The sequence below is a fragment of the Ixodes scapularis genome, unplaced genomic scaffold (assembly GCF_016920785.2).
Source record: "Ixodes scapularis isolate PalLabHiFi unplaced genomic scaffold, ASM1692078v2 PGA_scaffold0__279_contigs__length_252992795, whole genome shotgun sequence".
In the NCBI taxonomy this organism is placed as follows: Eukaryota; Metazoa; Arthropoda; class Arachnida; order Ixodida; family Ixodidae; genus Ixodes; species Ixodes scapularis.
In genome coordinates, this window is record NW_024609835.1 from 151,120,416 (window position 1) to 151,145,985 (window position 25,570).

The window sequence follows — 25,570 nt, forward strand, 5'->3', positions numbered from 1 at the left end:
GCATCTTGTAGGATTAATGAACAAAAAGTAAGGGTGCAGACGAGCTGGTGTACATTGCACATGGTTGAAAAAACCCTGAGACTGCGGGTAAACGACTCAACACTAAAAAGTCTCTAACACAGCTGAAATTTTTACTTTCCAAACCTGGTTATATAGGCACTTCGATACAAAAGAAAAAAAGGGGGAGAGGGAGAGAACCCTAAAGAATGCCACTTTCCACCAACGTAACCTCTGACTAAACAACAAGGACAACAGACTCTGCGTCACGCACTTCTCTTATCTTTGACCCCTCGCTTCCCGACCGCCAAACACACTGGTAACCCCAAGCCCAGTAACACATATTGCCGCGCGCGCTGGCCAAGTAGGCAGCGCGCGCGTGGCCTAATGGTTATCGCACCTGCCTCCCACGCGAAAAGCTGGGGTTCGAAACCTGGGAGCGAGGTATCTTTTGTTTATTCCCGTAATTTAGTGTTCTGGAGAATTCGAGAATCATGTTGCTTGTTCCAGGCCCGAATGTTCCACGCGTCGAAGTTTCTACGCCGATTATTCCAGAAGACCACGCATGTACTAAATAAGGGGCTCCGCGTGGCGAGCCGCAGTCAGTCTCGCCCCAGCGCTCGATCCTGCGGTTTCGCCGATTTCGACGCTCGCGACGCTTTTTTATTATCTTTTGCACTCTTTTATTTTTGGCACAAGTTCGCCACATTAAACGTTTATTTCTTCCTGTTCATCTATTGTTTTTTGGTCACCACCTGTGACATATTAGTGGAGGTGCTGGGTAACGCATGCCCGTGCAGCGTTCCCCTCCGAGGGTTCGCAGTGCAAGTCCAACGCCAAGCCCACGAAGAACCGACGAAGGCACTACCGAGATCCGGTTCAGTCGTCGCACCCACAGTCTACACCCGGAATTCGGACTTCTGCCGCCCAGGCCCAAGCAGCCAATGAAGCCGACGATGGCCGACCAGACGCCGACTCCCGCCGCTCCTGCCGTCGTCTACCTGCCGCCGCTCCCCGTACGCCGACTCCCTTCCACGGCGAGATCCATGAGGATGTCGAAGACTGGATCAAGCACTACGCGCGTGTGGCGCGGCACAACGGATGGACTGCGGAGCAGTGCCTCCAGAACCTCTACTTTTCGCTGGAGGGTACTGCGAGGCATTGGTTCGAGAATCACGAGGCTTCGCTTACGTCGTGGGACATCTGTGTGGCCGAGTTGCAGCGGACGTTCGCCACCCTACACCGACGGGAGAAGGCAGAAGATCTCCTCAGAATTCGAACGCAGGGCCCCGACGAAAGCATCACAAGCTTCGTAGAAGATGTCCTCCGCCTGAGCGCCCGTGCCGACCCACGAGCCACAGACGACAAGAAGCTGCGGGTCCTCATGCGCGGGGTGAGAGATGACATCTTTGGAGGCCTCGTGCGCAACCCGCCGGGCACCGTCGAAGCCTTCGTCACCGAGGCGACAAACATCGAGCGCGCCCTCCAAGCGCGCGCTTCCCACTACCAGCGACATCCAAGTGTCGCTGCAACCGCGCTGCTTGGCGGCGAGCACGCTCCTGGCACGGATATCCGCGAAATTATCCGGGAGGTCGTCCGGGAGGAACTCCGCCAGTTGCTGCCAGCCGCAAGTCGTCCAGCGACACTTTCCATTGCCGAGGCTGTGCGCGAGGAAGTACAACGGGCGCTCCAACCAGAGGTTCCCGTCACCACGGTGGCGCCACAGGAACCGACGTTGAGCTACGCTGCCATAGCCCGACGACCGCCGCAAGCTCCCCGCCAAGCCGCGGCGCCACCCCGAAGAGACGCCCCAACACCGCAGTATCCCCGACGACAGGAAGATCAGGCGCACGTTCACCCAGACCGACCTGCGCCGAGGAAGACAGACGTCTGGAGGACGGCCGACCGACGCCCGCTGTGTTACCAGTGCGGGGAAGCTGACCATGTGTACCGCCAGTGCCCATACCGACGACTCGGGCTGCGCGGATTCCACCCAAGCGACCCTCGTCCCAGGTATGGTGAACGCCCTCGGGAGATCGACGAGTACTTGCGACGACCCCAGTCCCCCGAGCCTGCGTCCCGCCGAGAGTTCCGATCGCCTTCACCACGACGTCCAGCTTCGCCGACGCACCGACCCCGACGTGAAAGCCTGTCGCCCCTCGCTCCACGCCGGGGAAACTAGGCGCGGCAACCCCTGGAGGTGGAGTTGCCGAAGACGACCGACGCCAAGATCCTCCACGAACGTCGGAGGGCCCCCACTGGAACGCTACCGGAGACCGAAACGACGCTCCTGAAACGGTGTCCAACAACCTAAACGTCATCATCGACGGCCACGACGCATCGGCACTCGTGGACACCGGAGCAGACTACTCAGTTTTGAGTGGGAGGCTCTCTCGCCGCCTTCGAAAAGTCACGACGCCGTGGGATGGGCCTCAAATACGAACCGCCGGTGGGCACCTCATCACACCAGTCGGGCGATGCACCGCTCTCGTCGAAATCCACGGTGAGACGTGCGCTGTAAAGTTCATCGTTCTGCAAGACTGTTCGAGGGACGTTATCCTCGGAATGGACTTCCTCTGCGAGTATGGCGCCGTCATCGACCTCGGAGCAAACCGGTTGACGCTGCGAAAGCCTGTTTCACCACCGGAGGAACCCAAAGCGACGTCATCTGCGGTCCGAGTCCTCGCCAGCCACGTGAACTTACCGCCGCGGTCGAGTGTTTTCGTACCCGTCGGGATCACCGAAGATTTCTGCGGCGAAGTTCTGCTCGAAGGAAGCATCCAGTTGCTTCTGGGAAGAGGAATAGGCGTCGCAAGAGGAGTTGCTGAACTTCAGGATGGCCGCACTGTGGTCCTCGTCACGAACTTCCGAAATGAAGCTCAACACCTCACAAAAGGTGCAGCCGTGGGCCAGGTCGAGGAACTCCAAAACTCCGCCGCTGTCGCCGCCATTACTGACGAATTCTTGCCACCTCAGCAAGACAGTGCGTCGCCAGCGCAGCTCGACATTGACCCTAAACTCCCGGGCCCGAAACGACGACAGTTGATTAACCTTCTCGCCGAATACCGCGACTGCTTTGCCACGTCGTCGAAGGTGCGCCAAACCACCTTTGCGAAGCAGCGCATCGTTACCGAGGACGACGCGCGCCCTGTGCATCGATCGCCATACAGAGTCTCCGTTAAAGAAAGGCAGGCGATCCAGGAGCAAGTTCAAGAAATGCTGAACGACGACATAATTCAACCTTCAAGCAGTCCTTGGGCCTCTCCAGTCGTACTGGTTAAGAAGAAAGACGGGACGCTTAGGTTCTGTGTAGACTACCGGCAACTGAACACGGTGACGAAGAAAGACGTCTACCCACTCCCCCGCATCGACGACACTCTAGACCGGCTGCGCCACTCTCGATATTTCTCATCGATGGACCTGAAGAGCGGCTACTGGCAGATCGAAGTCGACGAAAGGGACCGAGAAAAAACAGCCTTCGTCACGCCGGATGGACTGTACGAGTTCAAAGTGATGCCCTTCGGACTGTGCACGGCGCCAGCAACTTTCCAACGTGTCATGGACACCGTACTGGCAGGACTTAAGTGGCAGAGCTGTCTCGTCTACCTCGACGACGTCGTCGTGTTTTCCAGCGACTTCGACGAGCACTTGCGACGACTCCGTACGGACCGCCGGACTCACCCTGAAGCCGTCAAAGTGTCGGTTCGCTTATGACGAACTCAAGTTCCTCGGCCACGTGGTTAGTAACGAAGGTGTCCGTCCAGACCCCGAGAAGACTCGTGCCGTCGCAGCATTTCCAGCGCCAAGAGACAAGAAGGCCGTCCGAAGGTTCCTTGGGCTATGTGCCTACTATCGGCGCTTCGTTCGAGATTTCGCAAGAATTTCCGCACCGCTCACACACCTCACGAAGGACGCCGAGAAGTTCGAATGGGCCGATGAACAGCAGCAGGCATTTGACGAGCTAAAGCGACGACTGCAGACTCCTCCTGTTCTTGGACATTTCGACCAGGATGCGGAAACCAAGATTCACACGGACGCAAGTAACGCAGTGCTTGGCGCGGTTTTGGTTCAAGTACAAGAAGGCACCGAGCGAGTCATCGCCTACGCAAGTCGGACATTGACCAAGGCGGAGAGAAATTACTCCACGACTGAGAAAGAATGCCTTGCGGTCGTCTGGGCAATCACGAAGTTTCGTCCGTACTTATACGGGAGCCCGTTCCGGGTAGTCACGGACCACCACTCGCTCTGCTGGCTTGCGAACCTCAAGGACCCGTCAGGACGCCTCGCGCGGTGGAGTCTCCGACTACAAGAGTTCAACATGACCGTCGTCTAAAAGTCAGGCCGCAAGCACAGCGACGCCGACTGCCTGTCCAGAGCTCCCGTCGCAACACCTTCCGGCAGCAGCGACGACGGTGACGACGAGTGTTTTCTGGGCGCAGTGAACATCGACGACATGGCCCGGCGTCAACGAGACGATCCTGAGCTGCGCGCACTAATAGAGCACCTGGAAGGGCGCGGGAGTGCCATGCCACGTGTTTTTTCACGAGCGCTGCCGACCTTCACCATTAGACAAGGTGTACTCTACAAAGAGAACTTCGGGAACAACAACTCGCCATGGCTGCTGGTAATCCCGACCGACCTTCGGGAGGAGATCTTTCAAGCCTGCCACGACGACCCGACGTCCGGACACCTTGGTTACAGCCGGACCCTGGCACGTATTCGTGAAAAGTATTACTGGCCCAAGCTCCCCAAAACCGTCCACCTGTACACGCGATCATGTCATGAATGCCAGCGACGAAAGAAACCTCCGACGAGGCCGGCCGGACTCTTGCAGTTAATTCCTCCGCCAACAGCACCCTTCCAGCAGATCGCAATGGATCTACTTGGCCCTTTTCCGCCGTCGACGTCGGGAAATCGCTGGATCATCGTCGCCACAGATTATCTCACGCGGTATGCCGAAACGAAAGCCCTTCCTTCCGGAACTGCTGTGGAAGTTGCCAAGTTTTTCATTGAATCCATCGTCCTCCGGCACGGCGCTACCGAAGTCCTGATCTCAGACCGTGGATCATCATTCATGGCCCAGCTGACGCAAGAAGTCCTTCGTCTCAGCCACACCAGCCATCGCCGCACCACGGCGTACCACCCGCAGACAACGGGCTAACGGAGAGACTCAACAAGACCATCGCCGACATGATCTCCATGTACGTCGACGTGGAGCACAAGACATGGCACGAGGTGCTGCCGTACGTCACATTTGCCTACAACACGGCCGTACAAGATACCACCGGAATGACACCCTTTCAGCTGGTGCATGGGCGCAAGGTAGCGACAATGCTGGACGCTATGTTACCCCACGAAGCGGCTCTCGACGCAAGCGACGACGCCCAGGTGGTTGCCCAAAGGGCAGAAGAAGTCCGTCAGCTCGCCAGACTTCGGATTCAGGCTCAACAACGTGTCGACACTGGCCGCTACAACCTTCGTCGTCGGGACGTCCACTTCCAGCCCGGAGACAGGGTGTGGGTGTGGACACCGATCCGCCGCCGTGGTCTCAGCGAGAAACTCCTGAAGCGCTACTTTGGACCCTACATCGTGCTTCGTCGACTCGGTGATCTGAACTACGAGGTGATGCCCGATGGAACACGGACTTCATCACGCCGCCCTCCGTGATCAGAAGTCGTCCACGTCGTGCGCATGAAGCCGTACTACGCTCGATAGGACAGTGTACCTTACGTATTCCAAATGTCTCTTTAGTTTACCGTTCTTTTTGTTTGCTTTGTTTTGTTTTCTGCTGCATCGGGGCGATGCACTTTTTAAAGGAGGGAGTAATGCCGCGCGCACTGGCCAAGTAGGCAGCGCGCGCGTGGACTAATGGTTATCGCGCCTGCCTCCCACGCGAAAAGCTGGGGTTCGAATCCGTCCCATGTTCGAATTTTGTTTATTCCTGTAATTTAGTGTTCTGGAGAATTCGAGAATCATGTTGCTTGTTCCAGGCCCGAATGTTCCACGCGTCGAAGTTTCTACGCCGATTATTCCAGAAGACCACGCATGTACATAAGGGGCTCCCCGTGGCGAGCCGCAGTCAGTCTCGCCCCAGCGCTCGATCCTGCGGTTTCGCCGATTTCGACGCCCGCGACGCTTTGTTATTATCGTTTGCACTCTTTTATTTTTGGCACAAGTTCGCCACATTAAACGTTTATTTCTTCCTGTTCATCTATTGTTTTTTGGTCACCACCTGTGACAATATACAAAAAAGAAAAAAAAGAAAAAGGTGGCTTGCTCAGTGGGTTGCGCTAAAGAAGATGGACTATGACGTAGCTTTTAGAACGTTAAGACTTAGGATATATTCCTGGAGGAGGTCGAATCCGGTTCTGTCTTCCGCTTTGTCTGTGCTAAAGAAGTTCGTCAACCCATGTGATGTTCAACTATCAAAACCGACGGAACGCATTCTTGCTAACGGCCCTAAATTTTGTGTAAATATAAAACCGTCCAGGATGGATGTTGTATCTGCGATTCATACTGTGTCAAGTGCCGTCTCTGACCCGGCGGTAAAAACTGCATTGATAACGTCTTCTTTAAAAAAGATGTCGGATTTGGTTGACGATTCGTACAAAAGCGACCGTAGGGACTTCAGCAAGATCGTATCGGTCAAGAGGGAATTAGATGAGAAAGATGTAGTTCTCTTAGAAACCGATAAGTCGGGTTTGTTTTCAGTGTTACCAGTGTTGGAGTTTCGAAGGAAATCAGACGAAGCCATGGCGGGGTTGTTTAGACCTTTTGACGGTTGTTTGAAAAAGTCCAAAAGAGAAATTGTGAGGGTTTGTAAGGACGCCGATCTAGCAGCTTTGACCACCAGAATTAATAATGTTTCTAAAGACACGTTTGGCATAAAATTTTTCCTTAAAGATCATAAGGTAGATCTTCCTCTAAGAGTAGTCATAAACGAGAAATGCACATGGCAGAAAATAGTGTCCTCATTTCTTCAGAAGACTCTCACGATCTTGGATACTAGATCCCCATTGTCACTGCGGTGTTCTGATGATTTAGTAGCTGAATTGCAACCTTTCTACGGAAAGAGGTGCACGATCTTTTCACTTGACATAAAAGATCTGTACTATTCTTTAGAACTTAAGACGTTATTGGCTAGGGTCAGCAGCTTTCTGGAAGAACATTTGGTCAGTTTCCAGACGCAATCGGGGGTATCTGTTCAGGATGTTCTCAAGATTTTAGAAGTGTATCTAGCTTCTACGGTTGTGCAACATAATGGTCAAAGTTACATTCAGCAACAGGGTGTGTGTATTGGTTCGGCGGTAGCCCCAACTCTCTCGGATATTTATCTAAGAGACCTAGATCTGCGTCTTCTAGAGTCTTTTAGACATAGATCCCCTAAGGAAATTCTGGTGAGGAGGTACGTAGACGATATCTTGGTTTGTTCGACAGATGGCTCCTTGGCGGATTCTTTGGAGAAAGTAGTGTTCGAAGCAGCGCCCGAATTAAAGTCTTCGCTACAGAGAGACCGAATGACGACCGTTTACAGTATCTCGACATTTAACTTAGGAATAGTTCAGGCCTTTGTTGGGAGTACGGAAAGTTCGCAGCAAAACCTCTTCTTCCTTTCAATAGCTGCCATTCTAAACATGTCAAACTGGGAATAATTCGGAATCTCGTCGATTCAACAGTACAGATGTCATGCTCACATTTTATTGGCTCTTTTCTTCGTCGACTGACAGAACGTTTCGAGGTTGCTGGATATCCACCGGAACATATTTTAAGGCAGTTGATGTATATGATATGTCCAAAGAAGTCAATTCGGAAAAATCCTAGACCTTCAAAGCGAGTAGTCCTTCCATATTTTCATAAAATTTCGTACAACATCAAAGCGTTAGCCAGCAGGTTTAATATTGGCACTGCCTTTTCTACAGATTGTAGATTGAGCCGTTTGACCCCTTTTGCCTCAACTGTTTCAGGTTGCATGAAAAAACACAGAGAAAAGGATGTAGAATGTTCGTCGGGTGTCGTTTACAAGATACCCTTTGATTGTGGCCTCTGTTATATTGGACAGACTAAACGTTGTATAAATGAGCGCATGATGGAACACAAACGTTGTATAATGAAACAAGACCCGTACTCCGAAGTGTCAAAACATGTTATCGAATGTAGAAACTGTGTACCGTTGGGGCTTCTAACTTCAGTAGAGTTGCGGGAAAATGATGATCATAAGCGGTTGATAAAAGAGTCATTAACGATATTAGGTCACGGGAATGCAGTTAATAAGCCGTCGTTTGGGTTGGACAATGAACTGCGGCGTTTTCTTAGGCTGTGAAAAGTTCTGACCTTCAAGGTTTATGTCTGTCGGTTTTCGGGTAGAAGGGACGATGGGTCGTTCTTTCCCTTTTCTTTTTTTTCTTTTTTTCTTTTCTTCTTTTTTTCTTTTTTTCTTTTTTGTATATGTGTTACTGGGCTTGGGGTTACCAGTGTGTTTGGCGGTCGGGAAGCGAGGGGTCAAAGATAAGAGAAGTGCGTGACGCAGAGTCTGTTGTCCTTGTTGTTTAGTGAGAGGTTACGTTGGTGGAAAGTGGCCTTCTTTGGGGTTCTCACCCTCTCCCCCTATTTTTCTTTTGTATCGAACTGCCTATATAACAAGGTTTGGAAACTAAACATTTCAGCTGTGTTAGAGACTTTTTAGTGTTGTGTCGTTTACCCGCAGTCTCGGGGTTTTTTCAACTATTGTTCAAGATGGCTGCCATGGGACAGCAGCCTTAAGTGACTGACAAATGCAGTTATAGCATTTTTATACCAGTGCCGCACGGGCAACTCGAATGCCATTTACCACGAATGAAATTCGTGTGATCAACGAATCGGCTCGCGATCTGTCGCGCGTGGAACGCCCCACGTTCGGAGTGTCGCGCGCTGATTGGCCGATCGTTCAAATGTCATTCGTTGTAAATGGCATTCGAGTTGCCCGTGTGGCACGGGTATTAGTGACCAACAAGGTGAGAACGGTAGGGAGGAGCTTCAGTTGTCCCCTCTCCAATTCGAGCTGGGGAAGGGAGCAACTGAAGGGGACAACCTTCAACAGGGCTTCGGCGCCTCATGTACCTCGCGCGCGAGCGCGCAACTAATGCATGGCGGAAGACATGGAGAGCGTGGTGGAGGCAGGGGGTTGAGTGTTGTAAGTGATCTGTGGAGATAAACATGCTTAGTAAGTGGATTGCATGCACAGAGCCAAAAACGCTTATATTCATGAGGAACGCTTTCATTACAATGAGGCTCCATAGCGATCTTGGTGCCACAGGTGCTTCGACAATCTGAATGAACCGAAATGGCGATTGCCATGACAACTGAGACCGACCAGCCAATCACCTTGCGGGGTTTGGTCTTCTGTATGTTAGTATCGGTTTGTGTCCGGCTAGCAGGCAGGGAAGTCAATGACGCTACCTCTCCAGGATCCAGTGACTTTAGCCACAGTTATTTGACTCAGCTTGTTTCTTTCGTACCTGTTAGGAAAACTTCATTCTAACTAGCTTTTGAACTTTGCTACCGACTGTCTGCTCCTGTCGCCGATTCACTAGAAACTTTTAATGACCCGTATTGTAAAACTACGTTTTGCTAGTGGGAGCTCGTACAGTCACTTTCATGGATTGAGCACGCGCCTGCTGGGCCCGCTCCACACAGCGTACGATCTTCTTAAACTCTCCCTACTATCTTGGAGCGTGGTTCCTGAGTGAGTATAACGTGTCACGTGCATGAACAGTAGCAGCCTCTATTCGCTCTTTGTCGGGTGAGCTGAAATACGGTGGCGCCCGCGTGCAAATAACCCTCAAACGTCTCCGGTTCTGGAATAGACGGCGGGTTTCGCAATATTTACGAGCCCGAATCTAAGCGCAATATCCGGCAGATTGTCGCTCATCGCGCCCTCAGACGTAATTCACTCTTACGGGAAAAGAACGATGAGTGGAAGATTAGAAAATACACGCGGACCGCAAGTGTGCCTGTGCTACCTGATAGATGACGCCACTGAGTTGATTGCCCAACAAAAAAAAGGCGATTACCTGGGGACATTTTCTGGCATTTCCGAAGAAGCGAAGACCGCGCGAGCACAGGGGTGCTCGGAGCTCAGTGTACACGAGGGCAGGGGTACCTATAGCTTTGTCTTGGTTGCCAGGAAAAGTTGTCCCCATGCGCGTTAAGAACAGTACAACGACAGCAATGACGCACGGTTTTCAAGCTTAATCAAGCTCCGACAGGTGACACTCCAATCTCGTCCGCGTGCTCTCTCTCGCTGCTACTCGTCACCGAGAAGGTGAGAAAAGCAGGGATGAGCTTCAGTCTTTTCACCTGCTCTCGTCAACGCTTCAGGGTCCAAACCGTCCAAAGCACGGCGGAAGGTATGAAGCGCGTGCTAGAGGCCGGGCGTTCCAACGACACTCACTGCCGTTCTCACGCTGTCAGCAACGAGTACAGATTCTCGGAATGGGGTAGGTCCGCGATATCTTTCGGTCGCGGTTCGGTCATTTCAGCTTACCTTGTCAATGACTGCACTGCTCTGTATGCAAACAATTCTAGAAGTCTTTTTCTCGTTTGTTTTTTGTATTTACGGAATATGGACGTTTTGTAGATTTAGCGTGACCATGTACTTTTATGTGCTTTTGAGCAAAGTTGGTGTGGCTCGAGAGTAAAAAGGTTACAAGGTATGTTTGACATCAGTTCGTAGAGTGTTTATAATTGGTTAGCCTAGAAGTTAGAACATTTCTTAAGCGATCATGAGCCCCACCTGTTGTCTCTTTCTAAAAGAGGGCGCCGCACATGATTGCCAGGGATCAATAGCATTCCCTGGAAAACCTTGAAATGCAACCTTGTTTTTGTGAAATGGCGTTTTCTGACGCACCTTGAATTCCTATTTTATCGTGCACTTTGCCAACAATGCCCAGACTTGAAGAACATCGCTGAGACTTTGTCTCACCACCCCTGGATCGCATAAAGTAATGAAAGCGATACTTTCTTTGTGCCGTTCCCGCTCGTCGGAGTCTCTTATTTCAAGTGTACTGGCATGTTCGAATGGTGCATTCAATGTGGTAATTGTAGCATGGACATACATACACACATGAAGGTTCAAAACGGATCGGGAAATCAATTAGGAGTAGATTCGTCTTTGTTCCACGAAAACGCTCGATTCCATTCTCAAACTCAGAACATGGTTTGGTACAGACAACCATCACTATTTTTTACACGAGAGCGTTGGATCCTTGGGTGTCGGAATCACGGCTGTTCTGTCAGAATTGGGGAAATCCGTAGAAGGGCGCTTCGGGCTCGGAAGACCCTCCAGTCTTTTAAAAAGCAACTCCGCTTCATTTTTGTTTTTGAAAAAAACAATGCAGTCCTTTTCAGTATCACCTAGGAAGACCACAAGTCAAATTTTACGACCCAGCTCTGTCTAAATGGTTCGCAAACTGTCCGGCAAACTCTGCAACTCTCCAAGTAGCGAAATCGGCTGATTCGAGCGGGCGAATCGAGGCGCAACCAACAGCGCAGTCAAGGCTACGGCGTGGTCATAGCCAACATTGAGCTAAGCATCACCCCCATTGCTCCTTTTTGTTTGTTTTTACTTTCCGGGCAAGCGTAATGGGTGACGTCAGCGATGTTTCCTGTCGGCGATCAGCGGTGTCCACGTGACTGGCCTAACGTGCCTGTGCAGCGCTTTCTTGAGAACCGTCCGGCCGTCTCGCCGTCGTCCCACCGTTACCGCCGTGTCCTGCGTCACTATCGCCGTCGTCGTCTCGCCGTTGGTGATTATTCTCCCTCGCAGTTTCGTTCACACTGCGGACACCATACTCGCTGTCACTAGTCGCGTGCAGTACAGGCGAAGGTAACACCAGGCGAGGGGAGAAATGGCAAGCACGAGGAAGGCTGAAAGGAGAAGAGAAACCTCCTCTCTTCTCTAACATTCCTAATGCTCTTCCTTTTTCTCGGAAAAAATAATAGCGATTCACGACAGGGACGAAGAGGAGGAACGAGACAACCCATTGCGCTAACTTCAACTGGTTTAATCGTCAGAAATTCAAGGCTATAAATACCCTGCATCATCGCACCATTCAACCAATCCCATGGCACGCCAATGCTCGCAAGAACTGTGACTCTTTGTCGCCCAAATCGATCGACGCCACGCTGACACTTTGATCCCCGTAGTCTTTTTTATCAGGTCTGCCTCTACGATTTCCCTTACCGTCTTATCTCGATACTTTCTAATAACAGTGCACAAATTAAATTCAGGTTTGCACCCACAGTCATGGCAGTGCATTGACAAATGACCGTCACGCTGTCCGCATGGGCGTATTAACCGGGGGGGCAAAAATGCCCCCCCCCCCCAGTTCTCAGAGTGGGAAGGCAAGGGCATGTGCTTTGCCCCCCCCCCCCCCCCCCCCCTGAAACAGCCGCCACTGGGCAGGGCAAACACTTGCCGGCGGCGCCCAAGGAATACCAAGGACACCGCCCCCCGACCCGCGGGGGCATATTTTTAACGCGCGGGCGAAACAAACCCTAGCAACGGCGCTCACGCGGGATTGGCTGGTTCGTGGAGATAGGCGCTGCCGCCGTCAACATAGGCAGTGGTTACAATGCGAGTTTCCTAAGCGGTAGCGTAACTTAGTTGTAAGATATCTGCCTCATACGTAGCAGACCCAGGCTCTATCCACGGTGTGGGCCTTTTTTTTTGTTTTTTTCCTGAAACATTTTGTTTTGTAGAGGCATTTGGCGATATATACGACATTTATTTTTTACAATTAACACTGAAAAAAAAATGTTGTCGACGAAACATCGCTGAACTAAATCGTATGGGACTCTATTTATGGATGTGCATGGGGGGCAGCGGGGCTTGGGTTGCCGGCTGCAAAGCGGCGTGTACGGGGGTAGAAGGGGGGGGGGGGGGCTAAGTGGGTTAATAGTTTTGTAATTAGCAGCCGCACACTCTCGCCGCGAAGTGGCGTAAACGCAGGCGGGGGGAGGGGGCGGGGTTATATACACGCGCTGTTCGAATCCGAAATTTGAGATTCCGCGCGTTGCCTAGCAGCCAATCCGGCGTGAGCGTCGTTGCTAGGGGGTCTATCATCTGTGCCGTAAAAGTTTATGATGGACCGAATCTGCCGAACTTCAGATTCGGCAAAGTTCCGCACATGCTGAAATTTAGAAGCAAAGTTCGGGCGAAAATTCGGCAAAAATTCGGCAAATGTTTGCTCGCGCGCACGAACGCGACGGGGCCATAGATCGCAAATGGACGCCGCACAGTCGCGCGGTTACTATCGCACAGTTTAGTACAACCAGCGGTTACGGCGAGGTGTGGACTAGGCGACTCGTTAACTGTGCGTTTGTGAGCTTTCGCGAGTGTGGTTCTCTTCAATATTTTCTGCCTCAAGAACACAAGATCAACCAGTAATTTACGCAGTCCACTGCGCAACAGACAATAATGCGGTGCATTCTGGATAGCGTGATTTTCATTTGACGTTTCCACTGATGAAACCAGGTAGTTGAAACATCGACTGACAAGTGACAATTGCGCTCAGTGTGCGCAACCCACTGCTGGCAAACGGAGCAGAGCCACGAGAGCTTTCCAGAATGTTTGGGATGCAGGTGGCATCCTCCTCATAATGTGATACATGTTTTCCCCCTTCTTTTCTTTCCTTTTTACGCACTTTCTGTAGTGTGTATGGTTTGTACACGCATATATCGGTTTTGTTTTTTCACAAGTGGTGTCAAGCTGGCAGGCGCTCTGCGTTAGGGTTTTCACCTATCTGCCTAGCCCGGCCGCACACCACGACATGGGCCCCTTCCAGTTTGTGCAAATAACATTATTATTATTATTATTATTATTATTATAACAATGGTATATCCGGCTCACAAGTAGTTTGTGCCTAAACAGGATATTGCTTTGTAGTTTGGTTTATTTCGCGATTTTCATGTACCTGCATAAAACTAAACACCCAACTATCTATCATGCTCGACGTTGCACATCCGACATTGCTAATTATCCCCATCTTCCTAAACGTCCGTGTGTGTCCTAACACCAGAAACCGGAATTTTAAAGGTTAAAAACGGCACGTTGTGAATATGAAACGCACATTTTCATACAAACCTGACGTCAAGTGCCTCAAATCGAAAAACATGCATATTTACAATGTTGTTACCTCTTTTGGTGGAGGCTCAGCAACCGTTGCATTTGTTTTCGCGCACGAAACGGCGATTCCCAAGGAAAGTAAGAACGCAGTGATTGCCTTTGTATTAACAAAGTAAACACACTTGCAGGCGTGTGCCGATGAAGTCTCAAAATCAAAACTCTTGTAGCGTGATTCGTGACTGCGCCGGCTACTACCCAACCTCGTTGTCACGCAACTTTCTTGAAGCAGACACTAAAACTGCAAGTAAACACACAAAAGCGACACCGATACAATTATCTTGCAGAATATCACCTCATTTAGTAATAACTGTGTCAATAGGCACAACGTGTTGTATTTAAGTTAAGGAAAGAAACAAAAACCTTTTTTCGTGAGAAAAAACTAAATATATACGTTAAGTCTGGAAAATAGCTAACGTAATACCTGTTCACAAAACTGGTGATCGCCAAGTAATAAGTAATTATCGTCCCAACTCTCTCACCAGTGCTCCATCTAAGCTCATCGAGCATTTACTTTACTCAAATATAATAAACTTTCTTGACTCTCACAACCTTCTTTTTGAACATCAGCACGGATTTCGTAAATCTTACTCTTGTGAAACCCAGCTAACCACCTTCCTTACTGATATTTATTCAAGCTTCGATTCGAGTATTCAGACCGACGCCATTTTCATTGACCTCTCCAAAGCATTCGACAAAGTACCACCTTTAGCGTTTTTTAACAAAGCTCAATGCTATTAATATTAATCCCTCTGTTGCTAAGTGTATTTCTGAATTTCCGATTAGCCGGAAGCAATATTCCTCCGTTAACAACGTAAAATCTCCTACCTCTACCGTAACGTCACATGTCCCCCAGGGAACCGTACGTGGCCCCCTTCTGTTCTTAATTTATAGTAATGATCTCCACCTTAATATAGCTTCTTCTGTGCGCTTGTTCGCCGACGATTGTGTCATTTACCGACTGTGAGGTTGGCGCAATGCGCGGCGGCGATCGAAAGGGCGCTCCATTTGAAGAGCTTCGTGTGTCCTGAAGCCGCCGCTCGAAGGCGGCTCTCCGTTTGTATACACGGCGGCTTTGGCTCACAAGGGTGGATGGGGAGGTGTTTTCTTCGGCGGTGTCGGGTCCCGATCATTGCTCGCCCGCGGCAGTGCACCTGGAAAGACCCTGTACGTGATCCGAACGGACAGCATCTGGGATCGACTCGTCGGTGTCCCTTTCTTCTTTCTCTTACCCGACGATGTTCGCCTTTCCGGTCCTCACCGCACCGCGTCTATGCATCCTGTCGACTGCGCCAGTGAGGTTCTTTTCTTTTTTGATGGTGATGTTTGATGCTGATGCTAGCTGCTTGATGTCAATTTTGAAGTCTTGCCTGTTGACGAGGATGTCGAATAACGCATCACGGAGACTTGACGTCAAGAAGAACAAATGCGTTTACTAATTAAGAGTGAATATAAAAATTACAAGAGCAGAATTTTACAGAACAATCATCCTTGCCGGACACGGCAGGAGTCTTTCGGCAAGACCCGCTCCGGGAGCGTATATCTGGTCACTCCCTGGAGCTCGTACAAAAAAAACTCCCTTTCCCAGTCCACCTCGGGTTTAAAAACCCATGGCCGCAACCTGTTCCACCCAATCACAGTCCAATACCCCTCCTATTGGGTGCAGTTGGCAACGCCCTCATAACATACATACGAGAGGTCACGCACCCTTCCTCTGGGGCCCGAACGAGGACCCTTGGGTGATCGCTGGTCTCCGAACACCTGAAGGGTCGCAGGAAAAGGGCCCGAACGGGCACCCTTTCCACGTGTGGCGGCGTCGGCGTAGCCACCTGCCAAGGCGGTTCTCCAAAGAGAAGATGACGAAAGCCGACACGAGTCGGAAGCCGAAAGCAGTATCAGGAATCACGGCCTGGCTCCCCTTGAGAAGCAAAGAGAGCAGTGAGGTTCTTTTCTTCTTTGATGGTGATGTTTGATGCTGATGCTAGCTGCTTGATGTCAATTTTGAAGTCTTGCCTGTTGACGAGGATGTCGAATAACGCATCACGGAGACTTGACGTCAAGAAGAACAAATGCGTTTACTAATTAAGAGTGAATATAAAAATTACAAGAGCAGAATTTTACAGAACAATCATCCTTGCCGGACACGGCAGGAGTCTTTCGGCAAGACCCGCTCCGGGAGCGTATATCTGGTCACTCCATGGAGCTCATACAAAAAAAACTCCCTTTCCCAGTCCACCTCGGGTTTAAAAACCCATGGCCGCAACCTGTTCCACCCATTCACAGTCCAATACCCCTCCTATTGGGTGCAGTTGGCAACGCCCTCATAACATACATACGAGAGGTCACGCACCCTTCCTCTGGGGCCCGAACGAGGACCCTTGGGTGATCGCTGGTCTCCGAACACCTGAAGGGTCGCAGGAAAAGGGCCCGAACGGGCACCCTTTCCACGTGTGGCGGCGTCGGCGTAGCCACCTGCCAAGGCGGTTCTCCAAAGAGAAGATGACGAAAGCCGACACGAGTCGGAAGCCGAAAGCAGTATCAGGAATCACGGCCTGGCTCCCCTTGAGAAGCAAAGAGAGCCGACAGGACGGAGAGACGCGGTGCGGTGAGGACCGGAAAGGCGAACATCGTCGGGTAAGAGAAAGAAGAAAGGGACACCGACGAGTCGATCCCAGATGCTGTCCGTTCGGATCACGTACAGGGTCTTTCCAGGTGCACTGCCGCGGGCGCGCAATGATCGGGACCCGACACCGCCGAAGAAAACACCTCCCCATCCACCCTTGTGAGCCAAAGCCGCCGTGTATACAAACGGAGAGCCGCCTTCGAGCGGCGGCTTCAGGACACACGAAGCTCTTCAAATGGAGCGCCCTTTCGATCGCCGCCGCGCATTGCGCCAACCTCACACGTCCCCTCCAAGACTGCGCCAGAACTTCTAGGACTGGTTAGCAGTACAAAAAAATTAGAGGTCGCAGAAAAAAAAAAAATGAAAACAAGAACACAACAACGTACGACGTACACATAGAGCAACCACGTTAAGGTCTGCCTCCCAAGGGCAACAGCACCTCTTAAAAAAAAAAACACGTGTCGCCTTCCCCATCTGAGAGAAAATTACTCTTTAGCAAGCACGTCAACTTTTCAACTATATCGCATCCAAATTAACGGAGTTAAGCAACATGTATGTATATGCAATAGTCACTACAAATAGCAAAGCCGATGAAATGGAGTAGAAGGACCACTCTATACACTGGGACAATAATAAACACGGCACGACCGTGAAACATAGCACAGCGAACTCTCCTGCCTCCGAGGGGCATAACAAATACAGGCGGCCGGAGGGAGGCACTCACTTGATCGAATGACGTTTTAGCGAACGCCCACGTTTCATCGAATGACACTTTAGCGAATAGTCGGACGCCGCGAAGCGGCGTTTTCGGGTGGGCCAAGTGAGTTCATATTTTTGTAATGAGTTGCCGTAGACTGTCGCCGCGAAGCGGCGTAAAGCGCAGCGCGACGGATGGGTTAACGCGCGCCCCCGTTATTCGCTAAAACGACCATTCGCTCAAATGTCGCCGTTCGCTAAAATGTCATTCGCTCTTGTGATATGGACCCGCGGCCGGAGTATCCTCTCTTGCAGGATTGTCAAAGGGTTCGCACATGCACACACCATCACACATTAGCCACTGGTAGGGCCCTCCGGCCGCTGCAACCCGCACACTCCATGACAGCACAGAATATTCTTTTGTCTCGCAAGTTACAGGGTTACACGTTTTTACCCTCTAGGTGGTCATGCCTCGGCCGTCACCAGTCTGGAGAGCGCGTCCGCATTGGCATTTAGTTTGCCCTTCTTATGTACAACCGTGACATTAAATTTTTGCAGCGCGAGAGCCCAACGGGTGAGACGGGCGCTATGTGGGGTGCTGAGTGTCAAAAACCTAAGAGGATTGTGGTCAGTGACGACCTTGATCGATGCCGCGAATAGCCACGTCTCGAGCCGCTGTAGGGCCCAGATGATCGCGAACGCCTCGCGCTCAATGGTAGCCCAACGAGTTTCAGCAGGGGTTAGTTTCCTGCTAAGGAAAGCAATCGGACGCTCTTTTCCGTTGTCATCTTCCTGAGCCAAGCACGCCCCGATCGCGAACTGTGAAGCGTCCGTAGCCAAGATGTACTCCTTTTGGGGGTCAGGCGCAAAGAGTGCAGGCGCCTGAGCTAACCGTGCTTTCACTTCTTCGAATGCCTCTTGGGCTTCTTTTGTCCACGGCAGCTTTTGCGGTACGCGCTTATTGGTGAGATCAGTCAGCGGCAGAACAAGACGAGAGTAGTCGGAGACGTAGTCGCGGTAGTAGTTTGCCAGCCCCAGAAAGCTCCGCAGCTCTCTCTTCGTCTGCGGCCTAGCGATGTCCCGAATTGCCTCTACCCGCTTTGGGTCCGGGCCATGTTTCCCCGACCCTACAACATGCCCCAAGAAATGTACTTCACTGCGAGCGAATTTACATTTCTGCACGTTAACGGTCAATCCAGCGGACGCCACTGCTGCCAAGACGCGCTCCAGATGAATTACGTGTTCTTCCCACGTCCTCGAAAAGATCGCCACATCATCGATGTAGGCGCACGCATACTCAGCATGTGGTGCCAAGATCTGATTGATGATCCTCTGAAACGTAGAGGCTGAGTTTCGGAGCCCATACGGCATTACCTTCCACGCGTACTGACCTTGCGGTGTCACAAACGCTGTATAGTACTGCGCCTGCTCGTCCATCGGAATCTGCCAATATCCTCTAAGCATGTCGAGGATCGATATGAAGTTTGCTCCTGCAACCTCAAGCAGTAGATCACTGACCCTGCTCATGGGGAAGGCATCTGGTTTGGTGATAGCGTTCAACTTTCGATAGTCTATGCACAGTCGCATACTTCCATCCTTCTTGGCAACACATACCACTGGATGCGCGTGACTACTTTCCACTGGATACACTAAGCCCCATTCTTCAAGCTCGTGCACCTGGCGTTCCACTTCTCGTCTGAACGCCATGGGAACCCGGTACGGGTACGCACGCTGAGGTTCGGACCCCTCTTGCAGTGTGATTTTATGCTTTCCAACGTTGCACATTCCCGGCCTTTCAGAAAATACAACGCGGTTTTTCTCTACCAATGCCTTCAGCTGATACTGCTGGGGTTTCGTCAAATGAGCGACCGTCGGAAGCTCACCGCTTTCCTTATTTCCTTTAGCACTCGGAAGGGTAGGAACGTCACCGAACGCTCGATCCTCCTCGAAGATCACGCCCACTACTGACACGCGAGAGTGATATGCCCTTAGGTTGTTTGCGTGGACAGTTCTACGACTTCGATCCTCGAGCTCCACTTCATAGGAATACGGACGCAACCGCCGAACTATCGTGACCGGTCCGGTCCACTTTGGCCTCAACTTACCCTCTTTTTCTTTTTCGGACCACAAGACCTGGTCCCCATCACTGAACTGCTTATCCCTAGCCCGTAGGTTGTACCGGTTAGCATAGGCCTCCTGGGTCAGCGCACCTGTCTCCTTTGCACGTTCGGATGCACTCTCGAGGCGCTTTCGCAACTGAGACAGATACGTTCCTGCTGAGACATTCAGCGAGTCTGGCACCGTCCACTCACCCGTCCATGTTTTCTGAAGTATAGCCAGTGGCCCGATCGGCACCCTACCGTACATCATCTCGAACGGTGTCTCACCGGTTGTAGCGTTGGGAACCTCGCGATACGCCCATAAGAGGTACGGTATGTACCTATCCCAGTCGCGCCCATGCTCCTGGACTACGTGGCTTAACATCGCCTTGAATGTTCCGTTCCACCTCTCCACGAGTCCGTTGCTCTGCGGGTGGTCCGGTGTAGAGAACCGCGGCGTCGCTCCTAGCCTTGCCATAAGCTCCTGAGTGAGTTTTGCCGTAAAGTTAGTTCCCTGATCCGAGCAAACCGTCTCAGGAACTCCCATTCTCGAGAAGATTTCTAAGAGAGCGTCACATGTTGCCTTCGCGGTCAGTGATCGAAGGCAGATGACTTCGGGCCATCTCGTGCAGTAGTCCACGACACAGAGCGCATTGCGGTGACCCCTACCTGAAGGCGGATCGAGCGGGCCAATAATATCCATGTTTACCATTTGGAAAGGCGCGTCCGATCTCGTGAGCGGCACAATAGGCACTCGGTCTGACTGTCGCGCGGGAGACCTCACTTGGCACGTGTGACAGCTTTGGCAGTATGCCTTGACATCGGCGGCCACGCCTGGCCAATAGAACGACTGCTTGATGCGCTGAAGTGTTTTACGCTCACCGAGATGCCCAGCCCATGCAGAATCGTGTGCCATTCGGAGCACCTCCTCACGTCGACCCTTGGGGATCACCAACTGGTTGCATGATCGACCGGCCACTGGTTCACAATGGTATAGAAGCTCGTCCATTACAACCATTCCATGCGTTCCCACGCGAGCTTGTTTCCAGGCCTCATCCAGTGTCGTGTCGCTTTCCTGACATCGCCTAAACTCATGCCTGGCAATCGGATTCGCCCCACTGCCAGTTTCTCGTTCCTCCGTCATTACAGTCAGCATTTCTGCTTCCAACGACCGCTCACCGATCTCCCCACCCTTCTCAACTGTTTTACTTGCCATTGACCCCATGGGCCGAGGCGCGGAGTCAGTGCACACTCGCTCGCTGAGAAGCTGCTCGTAATCAGAAGGTGTGATCAAAGCGTCAACCCCCTCAACCAACCTCTCCGTAAGGGCGCATAACACCCCTTGACTTCCCGGTTGCAACGAGACATACGGGCCCCCCGTGACGGCACTAAGCGGCACATACGCAAGCTCCGCGGTCACCCGATCGCCGAACGCACTCGTGAGCTCAATCCTGGAGCCCGCGGCCTCATAGTCACGGAGGATAGACTGTCGAATCACACTAATGTCGGCCCCGGAGTCCACGATTGCAGTAATATTCACATCGCCACTTTTTAGCGACACCGTGTGTCCGCCACTGCACTCCTTTGATGGCGCCGTTCGGGGCTCAACCTCAAATTCTATCGCACTGACCATAGCTGCCAACGTGCGATCCTTTTCCTCGTTACGTTTTCCCATCCGGTTGCTCGGGTTGGTGTTGCGGGTAGGGCAATCTTTTGCGATATGACCCGGCTTGTTACAGCCAAAGCAGCGGCGCCCGAACGGTGCGGCTGACCGTCCGTCCTTGTCGCGTGCTTCTGTATTCGGCTTTTTTGTCGTAGCGCCCCTGTCTGTAGCCGAACCCCCCTTCGATCTCAGACTTTCGTCAAAGTCCTCTGAGAGCTGAGCAATCGCGCTCGGGGTCAGGAAGCCTCCCTTTTCCTTTAGTATGACGTGGGCTCTAGCGTCTGGTGCAAGACACTCCTTCATGCGGTCGCTAACCATTAGCTGTTGCAACTCCTCCATGGTCTGTACCTTGGAGCTGTTCAGGTAGTATTGCAAGTAGTTCTCGAGCCTGACCGAAAACTGCTCCCACGTCTCCTTGCTACCCTTCCTAGAGCTCAGAAAGAGACGTCTGTATTCAGCCGCTGACAGCCGCAGACCCCCCAATACTTTGGATTTGAGCGTCCGATAGTCCTTGCGCTCTTCTGCGGAGAGCTTGGCAAGCATGCCCCGAGCCCTCTCACTCAACCGCGGTAAGACCATCCCCGCCCACCACTCGTCGGGCACACCATACGAGTCTAGGGTCGCCTCAACATCCTCAAACCATCCGGGCACAAGCGGCTCATGAGTAGGCATGGGGGCGAGGACACCCTTCAATAGGCTGGCGTATTTCAGCCTCCTATCTTCCTCAGCACCCCCAAGTCCGCCCCTCCCATCCACCACGGACACCGCGCTCGAGTTTTGAAGACGTTGAGTTTCTAACAGAAGCCTTTGCTTCTCCAGTTCTGCCTCTGCGATTTGTAATTGCAATTGCATTAGTGACATCTTGTCTGCCACCGACATCTCTGAGCTACTACTGCTACTATCACCCTCAGCGTTGACCGCCGACGCACGACCTCCGTCCTCCCCGTTCATACCGCCTGGTTTGCCCTTGCCACTACGTAGATTATACCGATCTGTCATAGAGCGCGCAAGTCCCAGCAAACGAAAGGGCACCTACCAGTGAACGCCGATGCGGTTCCGGTGCTCCTCCACCCAGGTCCGTATGAAGAGACGGTGCTTGTCCGTCGGACGCTGTCCGTGACTTCTTCGCGCCCAGTGTTCCGAGATCCCGGCTTCCAGCAGACGTCTCGATGTCACCAGCACTCCTCGATCAGCAGCCTTGCATACGCATCCTGTCGACTGCGCCAGTGAGGTTCTTTTCTTCTTTGATGGTGATGTTTGATGCTGATGCTAGCTGCTTGATGTCAATTTTGAAGTCTTGCCTGTTGACGAGGATGTCGAATAACGCATCACGGAGACTTGACGTCAAGAAGAACAAATGCGTTTACTAATTAAGAGTGAATATAAAAATTACAAGAGCAGAATTTTACAGAACAATCATCCTTGCCGGACACGGCAGGAGTCTTTCGGCAAGACCCGCTCCGGGAGCGTATATCTGGTCACTCCCTGGAGCTCGTACAAAAAAAACTCCCTTTCCCAGTCCACCTCGGGCTTAAAAACCCATGGCCGCAACCTGTTCCACCCAATCACAGTCCAATACCCCTCCTATTGGGTGCAGTTGGCAACGCCCTCATAACATACATACGAGAGGTCACGCACCCTTCCTCTGGGGCCCGAACGAGGACCCTTGGGTGATCGCTGGTCTCCGAACACCTGAAGGGTCGCAGGAAAAGGGCCCGAACGGGCACCCTTTCCACGTGTGGCGGCGTCGGCGTAGCCACCTGCCAAGGCGGTTCTCCAAAGAGAAGATGACGAAAGCCGACACGAGTCGGAAGCCGAAAGCAGTATCAGGAATCACGGCCTGGCTCCCCTTGAGAAGCAAAGAGAGCCGACAGGACGGAGAGACGCGGTGCGGTGAGGACCGGAAAGGCGAACATCGTCGGGTAAGAGAAAGAAGAAAGGGACACCGACGAGTCGATCCCAGATGCTGTCCGTTCGGATCACGTACAGGGTCTTTCCAGGTGCACTGCCGCGGGCGCGCAATGATCGGGACCCGACACCGCCGAAGAAAACACCTCCCCATCCACCCTTGTGAGCCAAAGCCGCCGTGTATACAAACGGAGAGCCGCCTTCGAGCGGCGGCTTCAGGACACACGAAGCTCTTCAAATGGAGCGCCCTTTCGATCGCCGCCGCGCATTGCGCCAACCTCACACCGACCCACTCTTTTATACCTTGATCATCATACTCTCCAGGAAGACTTTGAGTCTTTAATCCATTGGTGTGAAAAATGGCAGAGGACGTTAAACTTCAATAAATGTAGACCCTATCATTTTCCGGCAGTTGCGTGCCACACCATTTTTAATCACCTCACTAACACTCAAGTAGTAGCATGCTCATCATATAAATACCTGGGTGTTCATCTCACCTCTGACCTATCATGGACTACTCACATAACTTCTATTATTTCTGATAGTGACCGTTCTCTCGGATATTTGCGCCTTAACCTCAAACTTGCTACACGCTCCGTAAAACAACTAGCATATACTACTCTTATAAGATCAAAGTTAGAATACGCCTCATCTATATGGTCCCCCTATGGCAGCCCTATCTTACAAACAGTCTAGAATCCGTCCAAAACAGAGCCCTTCGTTTTATTTATAACAACTACTCACCATATACCAGCAAATCAGGATCACGCCAATCAGCTAACCTTCATTCACTTTCTCTTCGCTGCTGAGTATCACGCCTTTCTCTCCTCCATTGAGTTTTTTATCGCAATATCTACGTCAAAGAATCACTGCTATCACTTCCCCATCGCTTTTTCCCGCGTCTAGATAACCTATGTAAATTACGTCCAATTCGATCATCAACTGTTTCTCACCAGACTTCCACACTACCATTGACCGTCTAGGATTGGAATTCACTACCTCATAACATCGTTTCTATTGGTGATATTACGAAATTTGTTGAAGCCATTACCCTCTCTTTATCTAACCTACCTAGCTAGCTTACAGTGGTATAATTGTGTTTACTGTTCTATTTAGTTTTGTTCTATTGCCACCCCCTTGTATAATGCCCCACGGGCCCTCAAGGAAAATAAATGATAATGATGATGATGGCAGTGTACTTTCGCCGAATCTTTAGAAGAGTTCGGCAAAGGTTCGGCTCTGCCGAATCCCAAGATTCGGCAAAAGTTCGATCCATCACTAGTGAAAATATGCGACCCGGGGGGGAGGGGGGGGGGTTGGTTGGTCCCCCCCCCCCCCCCCTTAAAAACATGTTGATACGCCGCTGGCTGTACGCTCACTTTTTGGTTGTATTTGCGCAATCTATCATTTAGACATCTTCCCGTCTGTCCCACTTACGTTTTACCGCACGTCAGCGAAATTTGATAGACGACTCTCTCTGCGCATTCTGCAAACGGACTGGGATGCTTTTTCACGCAGCCAACCAGTGTTTTGCGGTAAGGGTCCGTCAATCTGCACAACTTGGCAAGTTTTTTCCGGAGCAGCAAAAACCACCTGAGAATTTACGGGGTTTGCAATCTTTTTGAGATTTTGTGTGGTTTCGTGCATGTAAGGCACAACCGCCACTCTTTGTTTCTTTTGGCCCATATCTTGATCTGGACTCGGTACTCCTCGTAGCTTCTTTAAAACCTTTTCTGCAACTGACACCAGCAGCGTCCCCGGATAACCGGCAGCCACCAAGCGATCCGACTGCTCTTTCTGACCTGAAGGCATCGGATGATGACACGACCTTCTGATGGTGTTCTCTAAGCACCAATTTAAAATTCTTCTCCTAACGAGTTCGAATGGGATGAATTGAACGGTAACAGGGGCTAATTTGTTCTCGGTTGGTATTTCCAACGCACATATTGCTCCGAAAGTGTGAGCCTGATATCTAAAAACTGTATGACGTTGTCCACAAGTACCTCGTGCGTAAGCTTGAGAGGATCTAGGACGTTACTAAAAACTGTTAAAAGGCTGTTCATCACTGAGCGAAAGTGAGAAACATCATGGTGGAGAAAAACTGAAGAAACGTCGACAAATCTAAAAACCTTGCTACCGTGAAAGTCATTCAGGCTCCCTGAGATAACCCTGTCATGATGGACTAAAAATACATCGCTCAAAATTGGAGCTAAACACGAGCCAATACACACCCCTCGTTTCTGAATATACACTTCGTTGTTCCACTGAACAAAGGTCGAGTTTAGATAAATGTAACCAATTCGAGAAAGTCATCCACACTCTTTTCTGCACCAGGAAAAATTTGCCACGTTGTGCAAACTGACGGACCCTAACCGCAAACCACTGGTTGGCTGCGTAAAAAAGCATCGCAGTCCGTTTGTAGA

General features: G+C 51.4%; 1 protein-coding gene across 1 annotated transcript; it reads right to left on the reverse strand.

Annotated features, from left to right (window-relative positions):
* Positions 1 to 17,934: 17,934 nt before the first annotated feature.
* LOC121837594 lies at positions 17,935 to 22,238 on the reverse strand. The gene is made up of 3 exons (XM_042293245.1): positions 19,092 to 22,238; positions 18,117 to 18,326; positions 17,935 to 17,964 (listed from the first exon to the last, which is right to left on the reverse strand). The coding sequence occupies exons 1-3, from the start codon at positions 22,236 to 22,238 to the stop codon at positions 17,935 to 17,937; spliced, it is 3,387 nt and encodes a 1,128-aa protein (XP_042149179.1).
* Between the last annotated feature and the right edge of the window lie 3,332 nt (positions 22,239 to 25,570).